At 61.9% G+C, this 17,229-nt stretch overlaps 2 protein-coding genes across 5 annotated transcripts; both read right to left on the reverse strand.

Moving 5' to 3' along the window:
* Window positions 1-749: 749 nt before the first annotated feature.
* On the reverse strand, window positions 750-7,920 carry CHRND (cholinergic receptor nicotinic delta subunit). 4 transcript variants are annotated; one of them, XM_028105178.1, is made up of 12 exons: window positions 7,869-7,920; window positions 7,456-7,601; window positions 6,966-7,010; window positions 6,347-6,456; window positions 6,081-6,236; window positions 5,765-5,874; window positions 4,460-4,660; window positions 3,102-3,213; window positions 2,893-3,007; window positions 1,865-2,069; window positions 1,655-1,773; window positions 750-932 (listed from the first exon to the last, which is right to left on the reverse strand). In XM_028105178.1, the coding sequence occupies exons 1-12, from the start codon at window positions 7,918-7,920 to the stop codon at window positions 750-752; spliced, it is 1,554 nt and encodes a 517-aa protein (XP_027960979.1). The 4 variants fall into 4 exon arrangements, with proteins under 4 accessions (XP_027960979.1, XP_027960980.1, XP_027960981.1 ...); XM_028105179.1 differs by lacking the exon at window positions 6,966-7,010; XM_028105180.1 differs by lacking the exons at window positions 6,966-7,010; window positions 7,456-7,601; window positions 7,869-7,920 and having other exon boundaries at window positions 6,361-6,428.
* Window positions 7,921-8,612: 692 nt separating this feature from the next.
* PRSS56 (serine protease 56) lies at window positions 8,613-13,848 on the reverse strand. Its single transcript, XM_088022016.1, has 12 exons — window positions 13,749-13,848; window positions 13,009-13,146; window positions 12,576-12,632; window positions 12,268-12,457; window positions 11,802-11,901; window positions 11,550-11,709; window positions 11,168-11,310; window positions 10,476-10,638; window positions 9,869-10,288; window positions 9,719-9,781; window positions 9,247-9,353; window positions 8,613-8,897 (listed from the first exon to the last, which is right to left on the reverse strand). The coding sequence occupies exons 1-12, from the start codon at window positions 13,846-13,848 to the stop codon at window positions 8,613-8,615; spliced, it is 1,926 nt and encodes a 641-aa protein (XP_087878142.1).
* Between the last annotated feature and the right edge of the window lie 3,381 nt (window positions 13,849-17,229).

Below are 17,229 nucleotides of genomic sequence, written 5' to 3' on the forward strand. Positions count from 1 at the left end.
CCGGAGATTGAGAAGCTGACCTTTGGTCTTTGTGGGTGGTGAGCCTGGCCCTTCCACCCCAGGAAGGTCATGGCTTCCCCGAGGGACCCAGACAGAGTCACCAGGGCAGAAAGTGCTGGGGAAGGCCATTTTGCAATCCAGGTGCTCCCACCCCTGTTGAAAGCCTCTTTCCTTAAGAGGTCTGGAGAGGGAGGTGTCCCCACTTCAACCCCAGGTGGGGCCTCAGAAGCCCAAGGCTGAGGGGTTGTTGAGAGGAGGGTGGCTGGAGGAACAGGAAAGTGGGGGCACAGGCTCCCACCCGCTCTACCCCCACCTAGGGGAGAGGAGGCTAGAAGAGGCCTCTGCCTTTCTGACGCCTCACAAAGGGGTCCCAGCCTGAGTGGCATCCTCCCTGGCCCCTGAGCCAGCCCCCTTTCCCCCCCAAATTGTCCTGCTCTGCAACCCCAGCCGATGTCCACTCTCAGACCTCCTTGGTGGCTCCCGTCTTTAGCTGCAGAGGACCTGCGGGTGAGGAATGGGGCTTCCCCCTTCCTTAATCGCAGGAATCCTGCCCCAGCCTTGTAGGACCAGCTGGACGCAAGCCTCAGGGCCAGAAGTTGGTCTCCCCAGGAAGGGCTTGTCCTCTCTCAGACATCCCTGTCCACACTGAGCTCCCCCGCCCCCCCCCCTCCCCGGCTCACCCCTCTAGGGGCCAAAGGCTCCACCCGACACTGCCTGGGGGCTGGGCCAGAGGGCAGGGCAGGCCTGTTCTAGATGAAGCGCTTGTCCTGCTCCTGGTAAGAGAAGGGGTCCCCGGGGAAGGGCTGAGGTGGAGGCTGGTTGCAGGCGCCCTGCAGGAAGATCCAGGCCGTGCCCACGACCATGATGGGCGTCACCACAAACAGGCAGAGTCGGTCCACTGTGCGGGCCACTCGGTTCCAGCAGTCCTTCTCCTGGGGGCAGGGGGGCAGAGACAGTGGGGTCAGGAAGGCTCACAAACCACGGGCCCACACGCCAAGCTGGGGGCCCAATGACAGAGGCATGGCCTCAGTGTATCTGTGGGGGTTGCCCCAGGCTTGCAGCAGATGGGACATGCTGGTGTGTCCCCCCCTGAAGCCGGGGTCTCTGTCCAGGAGACCAAGAGTGGAGTCACCGTCTCGCTCCTCACCCCGCTGCAGGGCTTCAGGGTGCAAAGAAGAGCTGAGGTGCCAGGAGTCTCTCTCAGGGGGCTGAGGAAGGTTACATCGTCCCCTCTACTTCCTCTTCACTTCTCCCAGCATCTCAACGCCGTGCTGGCCCATATGTGAACGGAAAATGGGACCCCTTTCTCAAGAGAGAAGTTTTTTAAAGTAAAAGTCGTATAATATTGAACAACCACCTAAGGCTGCCTTTTACATGTGTGCTTATGTCTGGAGTATCAGACTTGGAGTTGAGCAGGGACAGAAAATGATTGGGCGTGGCGACAAAGAAGGGACCCTAGGGAGCTATGCCCGAGTGTATGCTGTGGGCGGTGAGCTGCCAGGGGGGTCTAGGTAGGGGCTCTGCCTCCCAGAAGGCCTGGGGGTCTGCAGCCACCGTGAACACCTTCATCTCAGTGGGTCTGTGTCTCTGAGGGAAACCGAGCCCCCCGAAGACAGGATGCACCCTAAGCATAGGCTACGCTGTGGCTACTCACCTCGTTGTAATTGTTCTGGTCCCTCATGTGGCTGACGATGAAGTTGGCCCCATCCACGGCTGGCTTCAGCTCACTGAAGAGCTCCTGCTGGGCTTGCTCAGAGCCTGCCGGGGGCGGGCCTGTGGAGACCGGGCCTGAGGTGGGCATGAGGCCTGCCCCACAGCCCGCCTCCCACGGATGGGCCGCACCCCCAAGCCACCGGGGACCCACGGGTAGTGGTGAGGCGCCGGGCCAGCCCGTGCCGCTCGGACTGCTTCTCAAACATGAGGTCACTTCGGGACTTGAGCAAGAAGTACTCCTCGGCCTTAGAAATGTAGCCCAGGGAGCTGCTCCTCCGGACGAGAGCCCCTGGGCTGGGCCCATCCTCGGCTGGGCGGGACATGTGTAGGAGTTCGGGCAGGGTCTCCAGGAAGAGCTGCGGCAGGTCACGGGGACAAAGGAAGGCTATTTTAGAGACATGGCTCCCCTTCACACATCAGAACGTCTGTGACTCCATTCCTGGCTGCCACAAAGTACTCCGGAGTCTCATGCTGTCTCCGATTGCCCCCGATGCCCTACTGATGGACACTTGGCTTGCTTCCAACTCTCCCTCATCACTCACCGCACAAAGCAGAACTCATTTGTTCAAAATGAATTATATATGAGAAACAAAAAAGAACAAGGCCCCAAATGCTGAGCGCTCTTCTTCAAATGCTAAAGACCAAACAGGTTGCTAAAACACCCTCAGTCATCCAGAACAGCAAGGACACCCCCCTCCCCGGGCACACAGTTCCCACATTCCTCGCCTTCCTTGTAATGGGGGTAGAGCAAACACACAGTAGAGTGAGCAGCCCTGAAGTGTAGAGCTAGATGAATTTCTACGGGTGCACTCAACTGTGTAAATACCCTCTAGAGGAGATCTCTCCAACACAGTCCCAAAGGGTCCCTTGTGCCTCCTCCCGTCACTTCCTACCCACCCCCAGGGGGAACCACCATCCTGATTTCTATCGCTAAAGGCTGGTTTTCCCTGTCCTTGAACTTCATGAAGAGGAGACCGTGCAGCTTGTGGTCTTTTGTGTCTGGCTCCTTTCGCGTAACAGCGCGCCAGGAGAGTCGTCCGTGCGGCGTGGGTAACAGCACGTGGAGCTTCGGCCACGCACGGTGGCAGTTCCCCTCGCAAGCATGCCTCGGGGTCTTTCCCTGCCTTCCTTGTAGAGGGACAGCGGGACCGTCTCCAGCTTTTGGCCAAGAGCCCTCACCTTCTTGACCCCCTCAGACAGCACGTGGGTGCTGGGTGTGCGAAAGTGGATGTTGAGCACGATGACACAGATCACCACGACCATGGTCACCAGCACCATGCCGAAGAGCAGGAACCTGTAGGCACACGCTCAGCCTGGAGCCCTCCGGGCAGGGCGGGGCGGGGCGGGGCGGGGCGGGGGAGGCGTGGCGTGACATACGCGTCACTCACTTGCCGATGAGGGGGATGGCCATGGACGTGGCGGGCAGCCGCTTGGAGATGAGCAGCAGGAAGACAGACTGAGCCAGGAGCACTGAGATGGCCATTGACGTCTTCTCGCCACCTGGGGGAACCCCGGACTTAGCTGCTGCCTCTGGCCTTGGGCCCAGCCGGTCCCTCTGCAGCCCCTGCACCACTGTTCACAAAGCCAGGGTGGTACCCTGATTAACATCGTGGGCTACGGAGCTAGAGCACGTGGGTTCAAATCCTGCTCTGCCACTTACTGGCTGGGTGACCTTAGGCAAGTAGCCTAACCTCTCTGTGCCTCGGTTTTCACAACTGCGAAATGTTGTGAGGTCCAATCGAGAGAGTGAGTTAACGTTAAACGCTCATCACGCTGCCTGGCGCCGGGCAAGTGCTCAGCGATCACCAGCTATCACCGTCAGCCAGCTCGCTGCCACTCAAACCTCCAAAAATCACAGGTCTGCGTGTGTCCCCAGGGCATCATCAGAGCACCCATATTTCCCCAACTCCTAGTCCTCCACTCAGAGACCCCAGCCTGGCACCGCCCGGCTCCTCCCACCTGAGCCCCTGAGCATGCTGCAGTGGCCACTGTGGTCACAGGCCCAGAGCCCCCCACCCCTGCCCCAGGGCCCGTTCTCTACCTGGAAGCTGCCTCCCGACCCATCTCTGGCTCAGGCGCAGCCTCTTCCAGGAAAGCTTCCCCGTTTTACTACCCCTCGGGCCATGCTCCCAGCCCTGCGGATTCCACAGTCTCGGCCAGCAGCAGAGGCTGGATCGCATTTGTCCCTGGGACTCACTGTGCCTTGCTTCTAGTAAATATTCTGAAACTATTGTGAAACCACGTGAGCACAGATTACACGTGCGCTTCTAGAACCGGCATCGACTGCACATCTCCATGCCTGGCTTCCTAGAGATCCCGTTATCCACCTACTGGTTCACGGTGGATGGCCTTCTGTGTGCGAGGCCCATGGTCACACATGATGACCAGGACAGACCTGATCTCTGCTCTGACAGAGGGACAGTCTCATGGTTCTCCCTCTCTAGGGAACTTCCTTGGGAAGCCCCACTGTGGGAAGCAGAAGTAGGGTCCAAAAGGGATGGACCGCCCCCCCCAAGGGGCCCTGTGCATTTGGAGATGTCGGACAGGGTCACGAAACCCTCCCCTTGGCTGGCCACATGCCCATCATGCCTGGACCCTGGGCAGGGAGCCCCGGGAGTGGTGACCCCCTTGTGTCTCCCAGGAGGAAGTGAGGGGAGGGCTGGGGAGGTCGATGCTCAGGTGCCCTCAGGGACAAGGAGAGACTGCCCCAGGTGGCCAGGGAGCTGGGCCAGGCTCTGAGGCTCACTGTCGGCCGGCAGGTAGAAGACCAGGTTGATCATGAAGGAGATGAGCACGCAAGGCACCAGGATGTTGATGACATAGAAGAGTGGCTTGCGGCGGATGATGAGGTAGAAGGTGACGTCCTGGTGGCCAGGACTGTCCAGCGGGACGCTGGGGTCCATGTTGATCCTGGCTGGTCGGTGCACTATCTCCCACTCCCCGTTCTCTGAGGGTGGCAGAAGGGACACCCTGGTGTCAGGTCAAACAAAGGGGTTGGGGGGGCAGAACTGGGGGCTGGGGGAAGTGAGCCAGCCTGAGGGGGCATGCAGAGGAGGGTTGGGATTCTGTTTGTGGGGTATCTTTCCCTGGGGGGTTGGGATGGAGGTTTCAATCTGCAAGGGGAAATTCTCCTCTGGGAGTGTTTTCTGTTTGTTTATTTGTTTTTGTTCTTGGAAAATATTGAAGCTGAGGCCACATATGGTTCAAATAAGACGTCTTAGAGATAGTGACAACAGTGAGATAAGATCAACCCCTCCCTTGGGGCGCCTGGGCGGCTCAGTCTTTAAGCGTCTGCCTTCGGCTCAGGTCATGGTCCCAGGGTCCTGGGATCGAGCCCCGCATCGGGCTCCCTGCTCCTCGGGAAGCCTGCTGCTGCCTCTCCCACTCCCCCTGCTTGTGTTCCTGCTCTCACTCTCTTTCTGTCAGATAAATAAAATCTTAAAAAAAAAGATCAACCCCTCCCCCTCCACGCCCCAGTGATGTAGCAGCCTCAGGACCAGTGTGATGCAGGTCTTCGCTGATGGACAGGGACATGTAGTGGGGGCCCCGTAGCAGATCTGAGCCCGGTCATAGATAGGGGCGGGGGGTGTTGGTAGGGGGCAACACACACAACATTAGGAGGCCCGCTAAAGCCGCAACCACACCCCTGGGCTTACTGGAAACAGAAGACTAACTACCCCTCTTGTCTGTCAGCCACATCCATCCCCAGCGACCCTGTCCAGACCCGGGAGGGTCTTCTGGCCTGGGCAGCGGAAGGAGTGGGACACTGGCACCTGTCTATCTCTGCCTTTGGGACACAGTCCCCTCCGGTTGGACTTCTTTTCCTTTCAGTGTGCTAGAACTGCGTCAGTAAGTATGTCTGGGTGTGTTTCTCTGTGGGTCGGTGTGTATCTGTCCATCTGTGTCTCTCTGTCCGTCTGTGTGCCTGAGGGTGCAGGTTCCAGGTGTGTGTGTGCACACGTGCGTCTCTGGGGGGGGCGGTATCGGTGTGACCGTATCCATGAGTGTGTGTCTGAGGGGCCTGCCCACCCACAGCCGCTACTCCCAGCACCTGTGAAGCCCTCAGGGTCGATGATGATCCATTCCACGGGATAGAAGCGGCCCTCTTCTTCCTCCTGCTTCAGACTCAGGGTGATCTCCTTGGCTGTGTACTTAAGGGAACTGCGGAGGGCAGTGGGTAGAGGGTGGTCCTCAGCCATTGGCTGTGGCCACTGCCGGCCGGCCATGGGGGGAAGGGTAGTGGAGAAAGTTCGTGGTCAGAGGGGCTGTTGTGGGTGTGGGGAGCTCTGATCGGGACAGAGCAGGTGCTTCATGCACCTCCCTCAGTCCTTGGCAGGGGTGAGGAGTGGCTGGAGAAGTGGGTGCACCTGAACTTGAGGGAGCAGTTCTGCCAGTCGAAGGGGAAGTAGGTGACGGAGATGGGGCAGGAAGAGCGGAAGATGGCGGGCGGCAGCCAGTACACATAGCCCGAGGGGTAGATGAGCACGTTGCAGGAGTAAGAAATCTGGAAGGAGCCGTCATTGCTGAGGGACAAAGACAATGGGCCTACGTGAATGCCAGCCAGCTTGGAACTGGCAGGGTTGAGGGGTGGGGCAGAGCGGGGAGGGGATGCCAGGGAGGGCTACGGCTCAACTTGTTCTCCAGCACAATCTCTGGGAGCCACAGCATGTCAGAGGGCAGGCGCAGGACGCTGATATTTCCAAATTCTTCAGCATCCCACTGCAGCCGGCTATCTGTCCAGCCCTGGAAGCCCAAAAGAGGTGTCAGCAGTAGGTTCTGCTGTTGCCCAGGTCCCCCCCGCCCCGCTCTCCTCACTTCCCTGGGGGAAGACTGGACAGGGTCTGGGAGCTGTGACAAAAGAGGTTTGGGGGAGTGGGTACAGAGTTAGGACTCAGGTCTGTCATGTACAGCTGTGTAGAATGTACACTGCACAACCAAGGGAGCGTATTTCCATTGTGGACATAGAAACCGTATGTCTGCATGATGAACTTCGGACAGGTGGCAGAAGAGTGTCTTCTAATAAAATCAGGACATTGTGACAATTTTCCCACACATGAAGAACCCCAATCTACCGGAAGTCTCTAACTGAGCTAGTACAAGGTGGTGGGAAGGGCAGCTGGGCCTGTGGATAGAAGTCAGTTCCTCCTGGAGGACAGGAGGCTCCCCTCCTGGAGATCCCCAGGCAAAAGGGAGCACGGGGGAGCCTGGGCCCTTCCCCCCCCCCCCGCCAGCTCTGAGTGGGGTATTCTTACGTGCTCAATCCACACGTTAGTGGTGAGGGTCTCCTCAACTTCTTTCTGTAATCACACAAGACCACTGTCCCCCAGGGCCCGCGTGGTTCTTTCACCTACGCGCATTCACCAGGCACCTGCTCCCAGCCGCCGCCCAGGGGAAACCATGGCAATTGGCCTAACCCCTGTCACAAGCACTCACGGTCAGGAGGCGGTGGGCAGACCCAGGAGCAGGGATGGGATGGGCATGGCCTCCGAAGTGGGTCAGGGGTCTGATATGGGCCAGACCCCAGAGCTGAAGCTGGAGGGGAGGGGGCACCCGCCCGAGGCCTGTGGGCAGCACTGAGCGGGCAGAACCCTGGAGCCTGCTTCCCTGGGAGAGGAGCTACCATGGTCCGGCCTGGGGCCTTGGGCTTCCTCCCCGGCCATCCCAGTCCGGGAGACAGCCGGGCCTCCAGGAAGCTGTCCCCTGCCCTCCCGTCTCCAGCCCGACCACAGAGGGGCCTCTGACCAGGGAGATGAGGTTGGAGAGCGTGAGGGCCAGCGACACGTCCACACTGTCCCTTTGGTGTGCCACAGGCCGGAGCTCCCTGTCGTAGCCTTTCTCTTCAAACAGGTGCCGAATGAGCCGCTCCTCCTCATTCAGGCCCCAGCTGCCTGGGGAGAGACGGGGACAGGGATGGGGTGCAGGGGTGGGGGGGTGGGCAGGGAGCTGTCCGGAAATCCTGCTGGGCCCTGGGGCTGGGCTCAGCTGGGGGATCTAACCACTCCGGCCCCTCCAGGGAGAAACGGCAGTGGGGGGTGAGGGTTGGGGCCTGATGCTAAGGGAGGGAGCGCCAGGTAGGAGGGGGAGGGAACCATGCGGTAGGGGCCCTGGGTGCAAGTCCCGAGGGACCTTCAGGGCAGGGTGATGTCCACTCTTACCACACACAACCAGTAGAGTCAGCAGCCCCAGCGTCCACACTGGCCGCTCCATCCTGTCCCTCTGACTGGGTCTTGTGGTTGCCCCTCCAGTCTACAGGGCTAGGGAATGTGGGTGGGTAGGAGAGGGGACAGGTGCGGGGCGGGGCGGGGGGGGGGAGTGCAAAGGGAAGCGGCAGCCGGAAACGCAATCTGACACCTCTGGGCATGGCTGCGGGTAGAAAACCCAAGGCAGGTGACAAGGGGGTGGGGATGGGGACTGGCCGCCAGGCAGAAGCCCGAGGACATGAGGCAAAGGTCCCGGGCTGGAACTCCCCACAACTAGCAGCAGGGGTGGGGGCTGGGTAGAGGCACTGGACACTGGTCAGCCATGGGAAGGGGAGTGGTGACAGGCCAGCTGTTGCTATTTCTTGGGGGGACAGACAAGCATGGGGAAATGGGGGCTTAGCAGCCTCTCTCCAGTGTCTTTGTGACCTCTGCCAACAGCTTCTGGAGGCTGGGCCCTGTCTGGCCTGTCTAATAGCCACCCACCCAGTTCTCATCCCAAGAAAGCTCCAGAATTATCTCTGCAGATCATAAATAACGTTTATTAAAGCAGCTGTGATTTTCTGATGACGCATCTGGGAAGACACATGGACCCAGGCCCCCACCCCACACACCCAATCAACTGTGGCTGTGACAGTTTGTCATCAGAGGAGCCCCTTGGAGCGGTAGGTCCTGACCAGGGGTTGGGGGCCTAGACGTGGTTCACGGCCCCCTGGCTGGAGAAATGTGAGGACTGAGTGGGGGGTGCCCCTTCCTCCCCAGCCCCTGGCTCTGCCTCGCACCCATCTGGGGTCCCTCTGCCTCTGCCAGGGCGGCCAAGCGGAAGGCCTGCAGGGCCTGCACCAGCAACCGGGGGAGACTGCGAGCCATTGTGGCTGGCTCTAGGCCTACCAGGCCGCCGAAGACCACGTGCTGGCCCCCCAAGCCAGCCCGCACCCAGGCTCGGAAGAGGCCGGTCAGCGTCTTGGAGCCCAGATCTGCCAAGACCTGCAGAAGGAGGAGGGAGCTCAGGGCCCCACAACCTGGCTCTTGGTCCCCCTCCTCCTGGCCCCCAGAAACTCTCACCCAGATCCACTTTCCCCCATACCCCCAATCCTGCACAGTTCCTGCTCACTTGGACACCCCCACATGCCCCTCCACTCACACTCGCCCCCCACACCTTCACATCTACCCAGCACCCCAGCTTACATACAGCTGCCCTCCCTGCCCCTTTCCCCCAAGACACCCCCACCCCAAGCTACAAAAGGGTGCCCCTTTGTCCCCCTACCCATCAGGGCTGACCCAGGTCAGTCTTCTGAGGCCACTGTGAGTGAATGTGGGAAGCCTGAGGACCCACCTCATGAAAGTCCATGGCCAAGTGCTCGGATGGGACCTGCAGGATCCAGGCATGGGTGCCTTGAAGGGTGGTCAGCTTCTGTTGCAGGCTCTCCAGCCCAGGGCAGCCTGCAGGAAGGAGAGAGGTCCTGGAGATAGCAGAAAACTGGCACCGGCAAGGAGCTGGGAGTGGGGATTCCCACCAGGACCTCAGGATGGCCTCCCAGTGGGCCGATTTCTCCTCATGCTACGAATGGGAAACTGAGGATCAGAGAAGTTAAGTGATAACACAAAGCAGATAGTCTCTGTTGACAATGAGGGGGGACCAAAGCCACGAGTCCCCCCAAAGAGTCATCCTGCCTACTGCGCGGGGCGGGGTGGAGTCAGGTGGGGAGAGCGAGTCTGCGGATTGCCCCCAGGGCAATTGCCTCAGGGCCTCGCCAGACCCTTGGCCTGCTGCTCTCCCCGCAAAGGTCGGCAGGGGGCGGCATTACCGTTCACTTCCTCGCGCTCCTCTGGCCTCCGCTTCGGGAACCGAGCGCCTGCAGCCCGCGATCCTGGGGAGACGCCGCGTTAAGGGGTCGCCTCCGCCGCGCAATTGGTGGTGGGGGCTGCTGGGGCTGGAGTGTGAAGGCGCGGGGTACCTGGGTGCAGCCGCTGCTCGCGGGCGGGGTGTCTGGGAAGCTCCAGGAGAGACAGAGCGGGGCGAGCCGGGGCTGGGGCCCGGCGCCGCATCCCTGGGCTCGGGCCGAGCAGCTCCTGGGCGCCCCGCAGCAGGCCCAGGAGGGTGTGCGCCAGCGAGCGCAGCTCTGCGGACGGGATAAGGGTCCGAGCGGCGGTCAGACGTGGGCCAGGCCACCGGTCCCCGGCCCAGCCCTGGGAACTGGACTGACCGCATCGCCTCCGGCGCTGCAGGCACTGCTGGTGCGCCAGACGCGCACAGGCGGCCGCGGGCCCGGGGCACAGGCGGGCGTAGAAGGCGCAGTGCGGGGCGGCTAGCGGCTCCCCGGGCGGGTCCCAGGCCAGCAGCTCCCTGCAACTGGGCTCTCGGCTGGAGGGGGTTGCTGCAGGCGGCAGCGGCGGCCAGCTCAGCCCCGGCTTTGGGCCCCAGCCCCCGCAGCCTTCCCCCGAAGGGAGGCAGGCTTCCCCGACGCAGTAAGGGGCTGGGGGCGGGCGGGGTGAAGACAGGCTCGTCCCAAGGGCTGTGAGCAGGACACTCCGGGGAGAGGTGAATAGGAACAGGGCGCTCACCGCTCATCTGCTCCTGGAGCCAGTCTTTGAACACGGCCACACGAGTGTAGACCCCGGGCTTCCCTGGCTCTCCGCATCCGTCCCCCCAGGAGGTGACTCCGTACAGGACCTCCCTGGGGTGGGGGCCAGGCTCAGAACAGGTCAGGGGGCCTCCAGAGTCACCCTGCGGGACCCGAGCCAAAACAGAGGGTACTACATTGACCTGCCCTCTCATTTGCCAGCCTGGCACTTGGCAGGGTGAGGCAGCTCTGAGTTCTCCTGGGGGGTACCACTTTTTTTTTTTTTAAGATTTTATTTATTTGACAGAAAGAGACGGCAAGAGCAGGAACACAAGGAGGGGGAGTGGGAGAGGGAGACGCAGGCTTCCTGCCCAAGCAGGGAGCCCTACTTGGGGCTCCATTCCAGGGCCCTGGGATCATGACCTGAGCTGAAGGCAGAGGCTTAACGACTGAGCCACCCAGGCGCCCCGGGGTACCAGTCTTGTACCCACTTTAGCAATGGGGACACAGAAGCTCAGACAAGTTGAGTGACAGCCGGACCGTGGAAGGAAGGAAGGAAGGAAGGAAGGAAGGAAGGAAGGAAGGAAGGAAGGAAGGGAGGGAGGAAGGGAGGAAGGAAGGGAGGGAGGGAGGAAGTTGTCCTGTCCCTGGGGAGCAGCCCACCCAGGACCCTAAATCAATCAGAGCTCATACCTGGCAGGAGTCGATGCCCCCGGCCAGGTAGCCGGCACAGAGCATGCTGCTGGGGTGCAGCTCGGGCCCCAGGGCCCTTTTGCAGGTGTCAGCGCTGAGCAGGGGCACTCGGGCCTCTCTCACCGCCTCAGCCTCAGGCCCGTCTGCAGGGAAGCAGTGGAGAGAGGCTCAGTCCAGGAGGGCAGGGTCCTTGCTAACAGGGTTCCCCCCACACACAGCCCTCCTTGATTCCTTCCCCTTTTCAAGATCAGACAGCATTTTGCCAAGGTGTTGGGGCGCAGCTCAGGTTCCCTATATCCGGCCTTCCCCAACTCCATCACCCTAGCTCCCCATTCTTCCCACTCACACCCGGGGCTCAGCCAGGCCCGGGCCTGCCCCATACCTTCGAAGAGGGCCCCCCAGCCCGCGATGGCGCAAGCGGTGCCGGCTGGGGGCTCCCGGGGCCCCTGGGGCAGGCACACAGGGCGCACCGCCCCTGCCCGGCTCACCGGCGTCCACAGCTGCACCAGGGCCAGGTCGTTGTGGAAGGTCCGCGGGTCAAACTGCGGAGGGGGTGGCGGCGCAAAATCGATGAAGCGTGGGGTGGGGGTGCTGTTCCCAACGCCGAGAGCCTGGGGGCTGCCCTCTCCCTCACCTTGGGGTGGGGCAAGATGCGGTTCACCGGCACCTCCTCCGCTTGCTCCCCCCGGGGCCCCTCGGCCAGCGTCACCGTCCACAGAAGCTCGTTCGGGGCGCTGCGGGGCGAGCGGCCGGTGAGGCTCAGGACAAGGGGGCAACAAGTCCCCTGGAGACCCTGCCCTCCGCCCACGGGCACCACCCGGCAGGCCCGCACGCCGGGCTCTCTCTTTCTCCGCTCCTTCTCGCGGGGCAGGGAGGGTGGGCCGGGGAGAGGCGGTGGCCCCCAGTAGGCCCACCAGCCCGGCCGGGCGTCCCCCTCTGTCGGAGCCCCGGCTGGGCGGCGCGGGCGCCTTGAGGCCGGTGGCCGCCGCCAGGGGGCAGCAGAGACCGGCCGTCGCGCGTGTCGCCCGCCCGACGACCCCGGAAGAGTCGGGACCACGCACTGGGGATTTGGGCTGGTCGGGGGCCTGGGCCCAACGTACCCCGCGAAGCAGTGCGCCGCGGTGAGCACCCAGGACGCCGCCACCAGGACGCCGCCGCACAGAGGCTGCCCTCCGAGCTGCAGCCGCACCAGCCAGGGCCAGGCCCCCGGCGGTGCAGCGCTACCCCCAACAATGCGGCCGTGGGCCCGCGTCACGTTGACGGCGCTCGGGCGCCTCTCCCCACACGGCCCTAGAAAGGTGGCATCGGCGTCACAAGGGACGAGTCCTGGCCGCCCTCCCCATCGAGGCCCCTCCAGGGTTCACCCTGCCCTCCTCGGCCCTGCCCCCTCGAGCCCTTTCGGCCTCACCTGGCTCAGCTGGATCCTGGAGGAGGGGGGCCTGAGGCCTGGGACGCCCGGGGCCTGCTGAGACACGCACCTCTGAGCCTCCCGGCTAGCCCCCCACCCTTCCTGCACCCCAGGCAGAGCCTGGGCCCTCTCTCTGCCCTACCGCTGCCCTCTTACACCACCCCCCCACCCCAACCCCCAGCAGTCGGGGTCGATTTCAGCAGCCATGCACCTCTCACTGTTCACCCAATGAGCCCAGACTCTTCTTCCTGCCCTCCGCCTTTGCACAGGCTGTGCCCCCTGCCTGGCGTGCCCTTTCCACTTGGCGAGACCTTCATCAGCATTGTCTCCGTGGCAGCCCCACTTAGTTTCTGTCCCCAAGAGGGAGTCAAGCGTGAAGGGAAGGGTTGGGGTGGACGGGAGACCCGGCCCAGGGTAGCCAGGGCAATCTCACCGGGGCATGGGATGGTGTGGTTGGCACAGCCTCTGCACTCGTGCAGCCTGTGCTGGATCTCCATCGCCACTCGAGTAACTGCCCACTGGGCGCTCCTCTGGGCTGCCTGCAATGCTCTCGTGCCCTGGGCTGACAGAGCTGCTGGGACATGGGGCACAAGTCACGCGCGGCTGGGAAGAAGCTCAGGCTCCAGCCCTGAGCCTGCCTTGGGAGACAGGGGCAAGCAGGTGGGGCTCCAGGAGCGCCAGGGCAGAATGGGGAGGAGAGAGAGCCCCAGGGCCCGAGGGCCCAGCACTCAAAGCAGATGGCCCCAGATTCTCAACCCAAGAGCTCTCTAATTCAACTGAGCTGGGCTGGAATCTTTGAAAGGGGACTTCCCTTAAAAACCTTGAAGGAAAAACAGCACCCCAAAGGTAGAGACGTCACAAAACTCGGGCTTCTTGACAAAATAACGGTGGTCAAGCCAAGGAGATGCCACCCTGGACCCCTTCCTCCCGCTAAACCCGGAACCTTCCCGCAAGCACACCCTCTGGCGATGCGTGCCAGGTCCCCTTCCCTCTGCACCCTTGTCCTCCCCCTTCCTCGCCCCCCTGCGCCTCAGTTCCTGGCCCCCCTCACCCGACAGGGGGGCTAAAGGTCCCCATGAGTGCGGGTGGCAAGGTCATGCCCCCCTGCCCCGGGACCCACTTCCTCTGTGCCCCTCCCACCCCGGCCGCCCCCTCAGACGAGCCCGGGCTCACCTTGCAGGGTGCTGGGGGGCAGGCGCGCGTACGGCGGGTGCCCATGCACAGACCACGGGTCTGGGAAGGGCAGTAACAGCAGCACGACGGGCAGCAGCATGATGGCCAGGAGCCGGGCCCCCCCCCCACCCGGGACCCTGTCCTCCTTCCCCCTCAGGGTCCACCCTCCAGGTACTTATCCTTCGGTGTCTGCCTCCCACTGCCTCCTGCCTCCGGGCGCTGAATTCTTGTCCCCCAAATCACCTGACTGCTCTCTTACATCAAAATCACCCACTTCCGTCAGGCAGACTCTCACCTGGCCCTTAACTCCCGGGAGCCCACAAGGGAACGGGGCTTGGGGGGCTATATAGAGGACAGACTGGGGGGGTACTCGGGAGGGGGGCCAGGGTTGGGGGAGGGATCGGGGTAGTGGGCTCGACCCTCACCTTTGAAGTTTCACGGTCCCGGCTCTGAGGCCCCCCTTCTGTCAAAGGAGCCCTTGTTCCTGCGGCTCCATCAAAGGGGGCTGGACAGGCCAGAAGAGCTGACGGTTGGGCTGGGGGCCAGGCAGAGGGGGGCCGGTGGGTAGGGGCCGGCCCCGTCTCCAGGGCTCGGATGGGGGGGTTCCCATCCGCCTTTACTCCCTGAGGAGTTTATGGCCATGCTGGGGACAGATCCTCCTGGAGGGAGGAGGGCAGGGGGTGTCTGAGGGTCCTCGGCAACCCCACCCCCTGAGGAGGTGCCCGAGCTCCCAGCCCCTCTGCCCCTAATTGCTTGGCAGTGTCTCTCCCCCATGTAGCCATTTCTAAAGATGATCAAAGCGCCCTAATTAGCGCGTAATTGCCGCACTGGGGGTAGTGGGGTGGGAAGAGGCAAAGGCAGGCCCCGAGAGGCAGGCGGACATGAAAGGCCCCCCCAGTGGCCCAGTTTGGGTCGGCCAGGCCCCAGCAGCTTCTGACGCTCTCCCAGACCCCCTGCCCCTATGCAGTGCTCGCTCGGCCTGTCCAGCATTGTTCTCAGTTGTTATGACCCTGATCTGGCAAGAGGGAATCTTCTGGAGTCTCACGGGAAGGGCCACAAATGAGCAGCTCTCCTGGGACCAAGCTCCCACCTGGGGCACAGAGGAGGTGCCCTTCTGCCCCACAGAATGTCCTGGGGCCAAAAAATAAAAAATAAAAAGAGAATCTTGGCACCCCAATTCATGCTGGTGATCCAGGGTGGCTTTGGCAGGCCTGGTGCCTTCCCAGAGTGGATTCCGTCATGATGTCGCCCCTATAACATGTTGTCCTTTCTTCTCCAGCCCTTTCTCTTTCTGCACAAGTGGACGAGCCTCTGATGGGAACATGCCCCCCTTCATAAGACAGAGCCCCAGGCCTGCAGAGGTAGCCTTGAGCCAAGGGTCCTAGGGGTGATGGGTGAGTTGTGGGGAGCGGGGGGTGGGGGGCAGCCAAATCCAGCAGCTTCTCCAGCCTTTTCCTTCTATGCCACTGGGCAGCAGGGAGGGCGCATGACCTCTTTTTCCTCCCTGAAACTCTCTTCCCCCTTGATCACAGATGTCCCATCATGTTGGTTCTTCCCTGCCTCTCTGGGCACCGGCCACAAAGAGATTTCTGGAACTCCTGGAACTCCACTGGAGGTTGCCCCCCACCCAGTGCTGTGCTGGAGTCAGATCATCCTGGCTCCTGAGAGCTGAAGATTGGGCATCTCTTCCCAAGTCTGCACTGGGTGACATCACACTGGTAGCTTGAAAGCAACCACAGTGGGAGTACTTACAACACGGAAATCACCACACACTATACATCAGAGCCCCCCTGCCTTTCGCCCCCCAAAACCCAGCTCAACATCCCCCCAGCACACCACTGTATATGCCCCCTTTCCCCTCCCTGGTTACCACCGCCCCTCATGAAGATAATACCTCTGGTTCAGGCATGCCACGAAATAGTGTCTGAGTAAGGGTCACTGTGAGTGACTATTGTGAAGCTGGAAATTACTTGGATTCATCAGAATATCTATCCCTCCAGATAGGGTGTATATCTAGATAGGGTAAATCTATCTTTTTATGCATGATCTCAGATTCTTGGTGGGGAGGGTGTTCACTCCACACGACCTGGACCTGAAGCGTAAACACGCTTGAGAAAATGTCCAAAGGAAATTATTCGTGGTTCCAAGAAAGAGCCAGCAGGGTAGGGGACCCAGAAAGCAGAGAAGGTGGGTGGAAAGCCTCACAGGCCTCTGGCTGGAGAGGCCAACACTGCAGGCCGTCCGGGGAGCAGGCGTCCAAGCGGAAAGGGATTAAGGCCTGGAGCAGGCCCCTGTGGCCGCTTCCCGGGGCGCATGCCTCAAGGAGGAGCGCACTTCCTGCACGTTGGGCACCTCAGTCCCTGGGCTGCTCGGATCCTGCCGGAGCCAGGTGGGCCAGGCCGGAGCCTCTGAGCCGCCTTCCCCTGCCTTCGGCCTCCGCAGGTCTTCAAGGCATGCGGTGGAAGGAGTAAAAAGACCCAGAGCTGCTGGTCTGTCTCCTGCCCCTCCTGCCCCAGGTCCCCTCAGGGTGAGAACCCCATCACCGCCAAGGAGAATCAGGGGCCTTACAGCAGATTGTGAGTCATTCAACCCCTACCCCCCCCTTTCCTCCCGTGACCAGGGCCAGCCGGGGCTTCTCCACCCCTGCACACACGCCCCACCGCAAGTCCGGTCAGCTTCATCCACTTCCTCAGGTCACCTCTTAAGAACCGGGTGTAAATCCACGTTTCGTGAAGCTATTTTATTTATTATTGGTGATTGGTAGTCTTGCTCTCTGTTGGCCTCTTCCTGTTCCAGCAGCTCCTCTTCCTCTTGGCCACATCCACTCTGGCACCTTCTTCAGTCCCGTCGCTTCTCTGTCGTAGGCTGTCTGGTGGGGTCTTGCCGGTTCCAAGGGGCTCAGGCTCCCACAGGCTGGTTGAGTGGCAGCGCCCCCAGACCTCCTTCCCCCCACAGGGCTCACTGCCGGGCCCACAACCCCCCCAACAGGCCCTCCCTGGCGTGGAGAGGCGGAAAGGCTGGGGTGGGAGTGGGGGCGAGAAGCTGGGGGGGGGGGCGCGTAGAGCTGTTGGCGAGAGCATCTTCCCTCACTTCTGTAGCAGAGCTAGAAGGAGAGGCAGGGTCCCCAGAGGGATGAAGGAATCCCTTGCCCAGGAATCAAGGGAGCCGGCAGGAGGGAGAGGATAGCATTTCTGTGTCCCACTGGGGCTCGGCTTCGCTAGAGGACTCACTGACCCGCCGGGGACTCCCGAAGGGACCGTGGGGTGGGGGCTGCTGAGGGAGAAGAGGCTCATACCCCCACCCTGAGGTTCCTGGTCCCTCAGAATTTACCGAGGGCAATCTCACATGAGCCCGCAGGCTGGAGAGTTGGCCCCGAGTGCGGATGAGTCTGTGGCTTCAGGCTTTTGGGGACTGTGGCAGCACCGGGGGCAAAGTGGGGTGCGACATGATGCTATCAGCTGCACACTGCTATAACATGCAT

Source organism: Eumetopias jubatus, unplaced genomic scaffold (genome assembly GCF_037043125.1).
Source record: "Eumetopias jubatus isolate StellerSeaLion01/CBP00866 unplaced genomic scaffold, mEumJub1_p1.0 scaffold_3, whole genome shotgun sequence".
Lineage (NCBI taxonomy): Eukaryota > Metazoa > Chordata > Mammalia > Carnivora > Otariidae > Eumetopias > Eumetopias jubatus.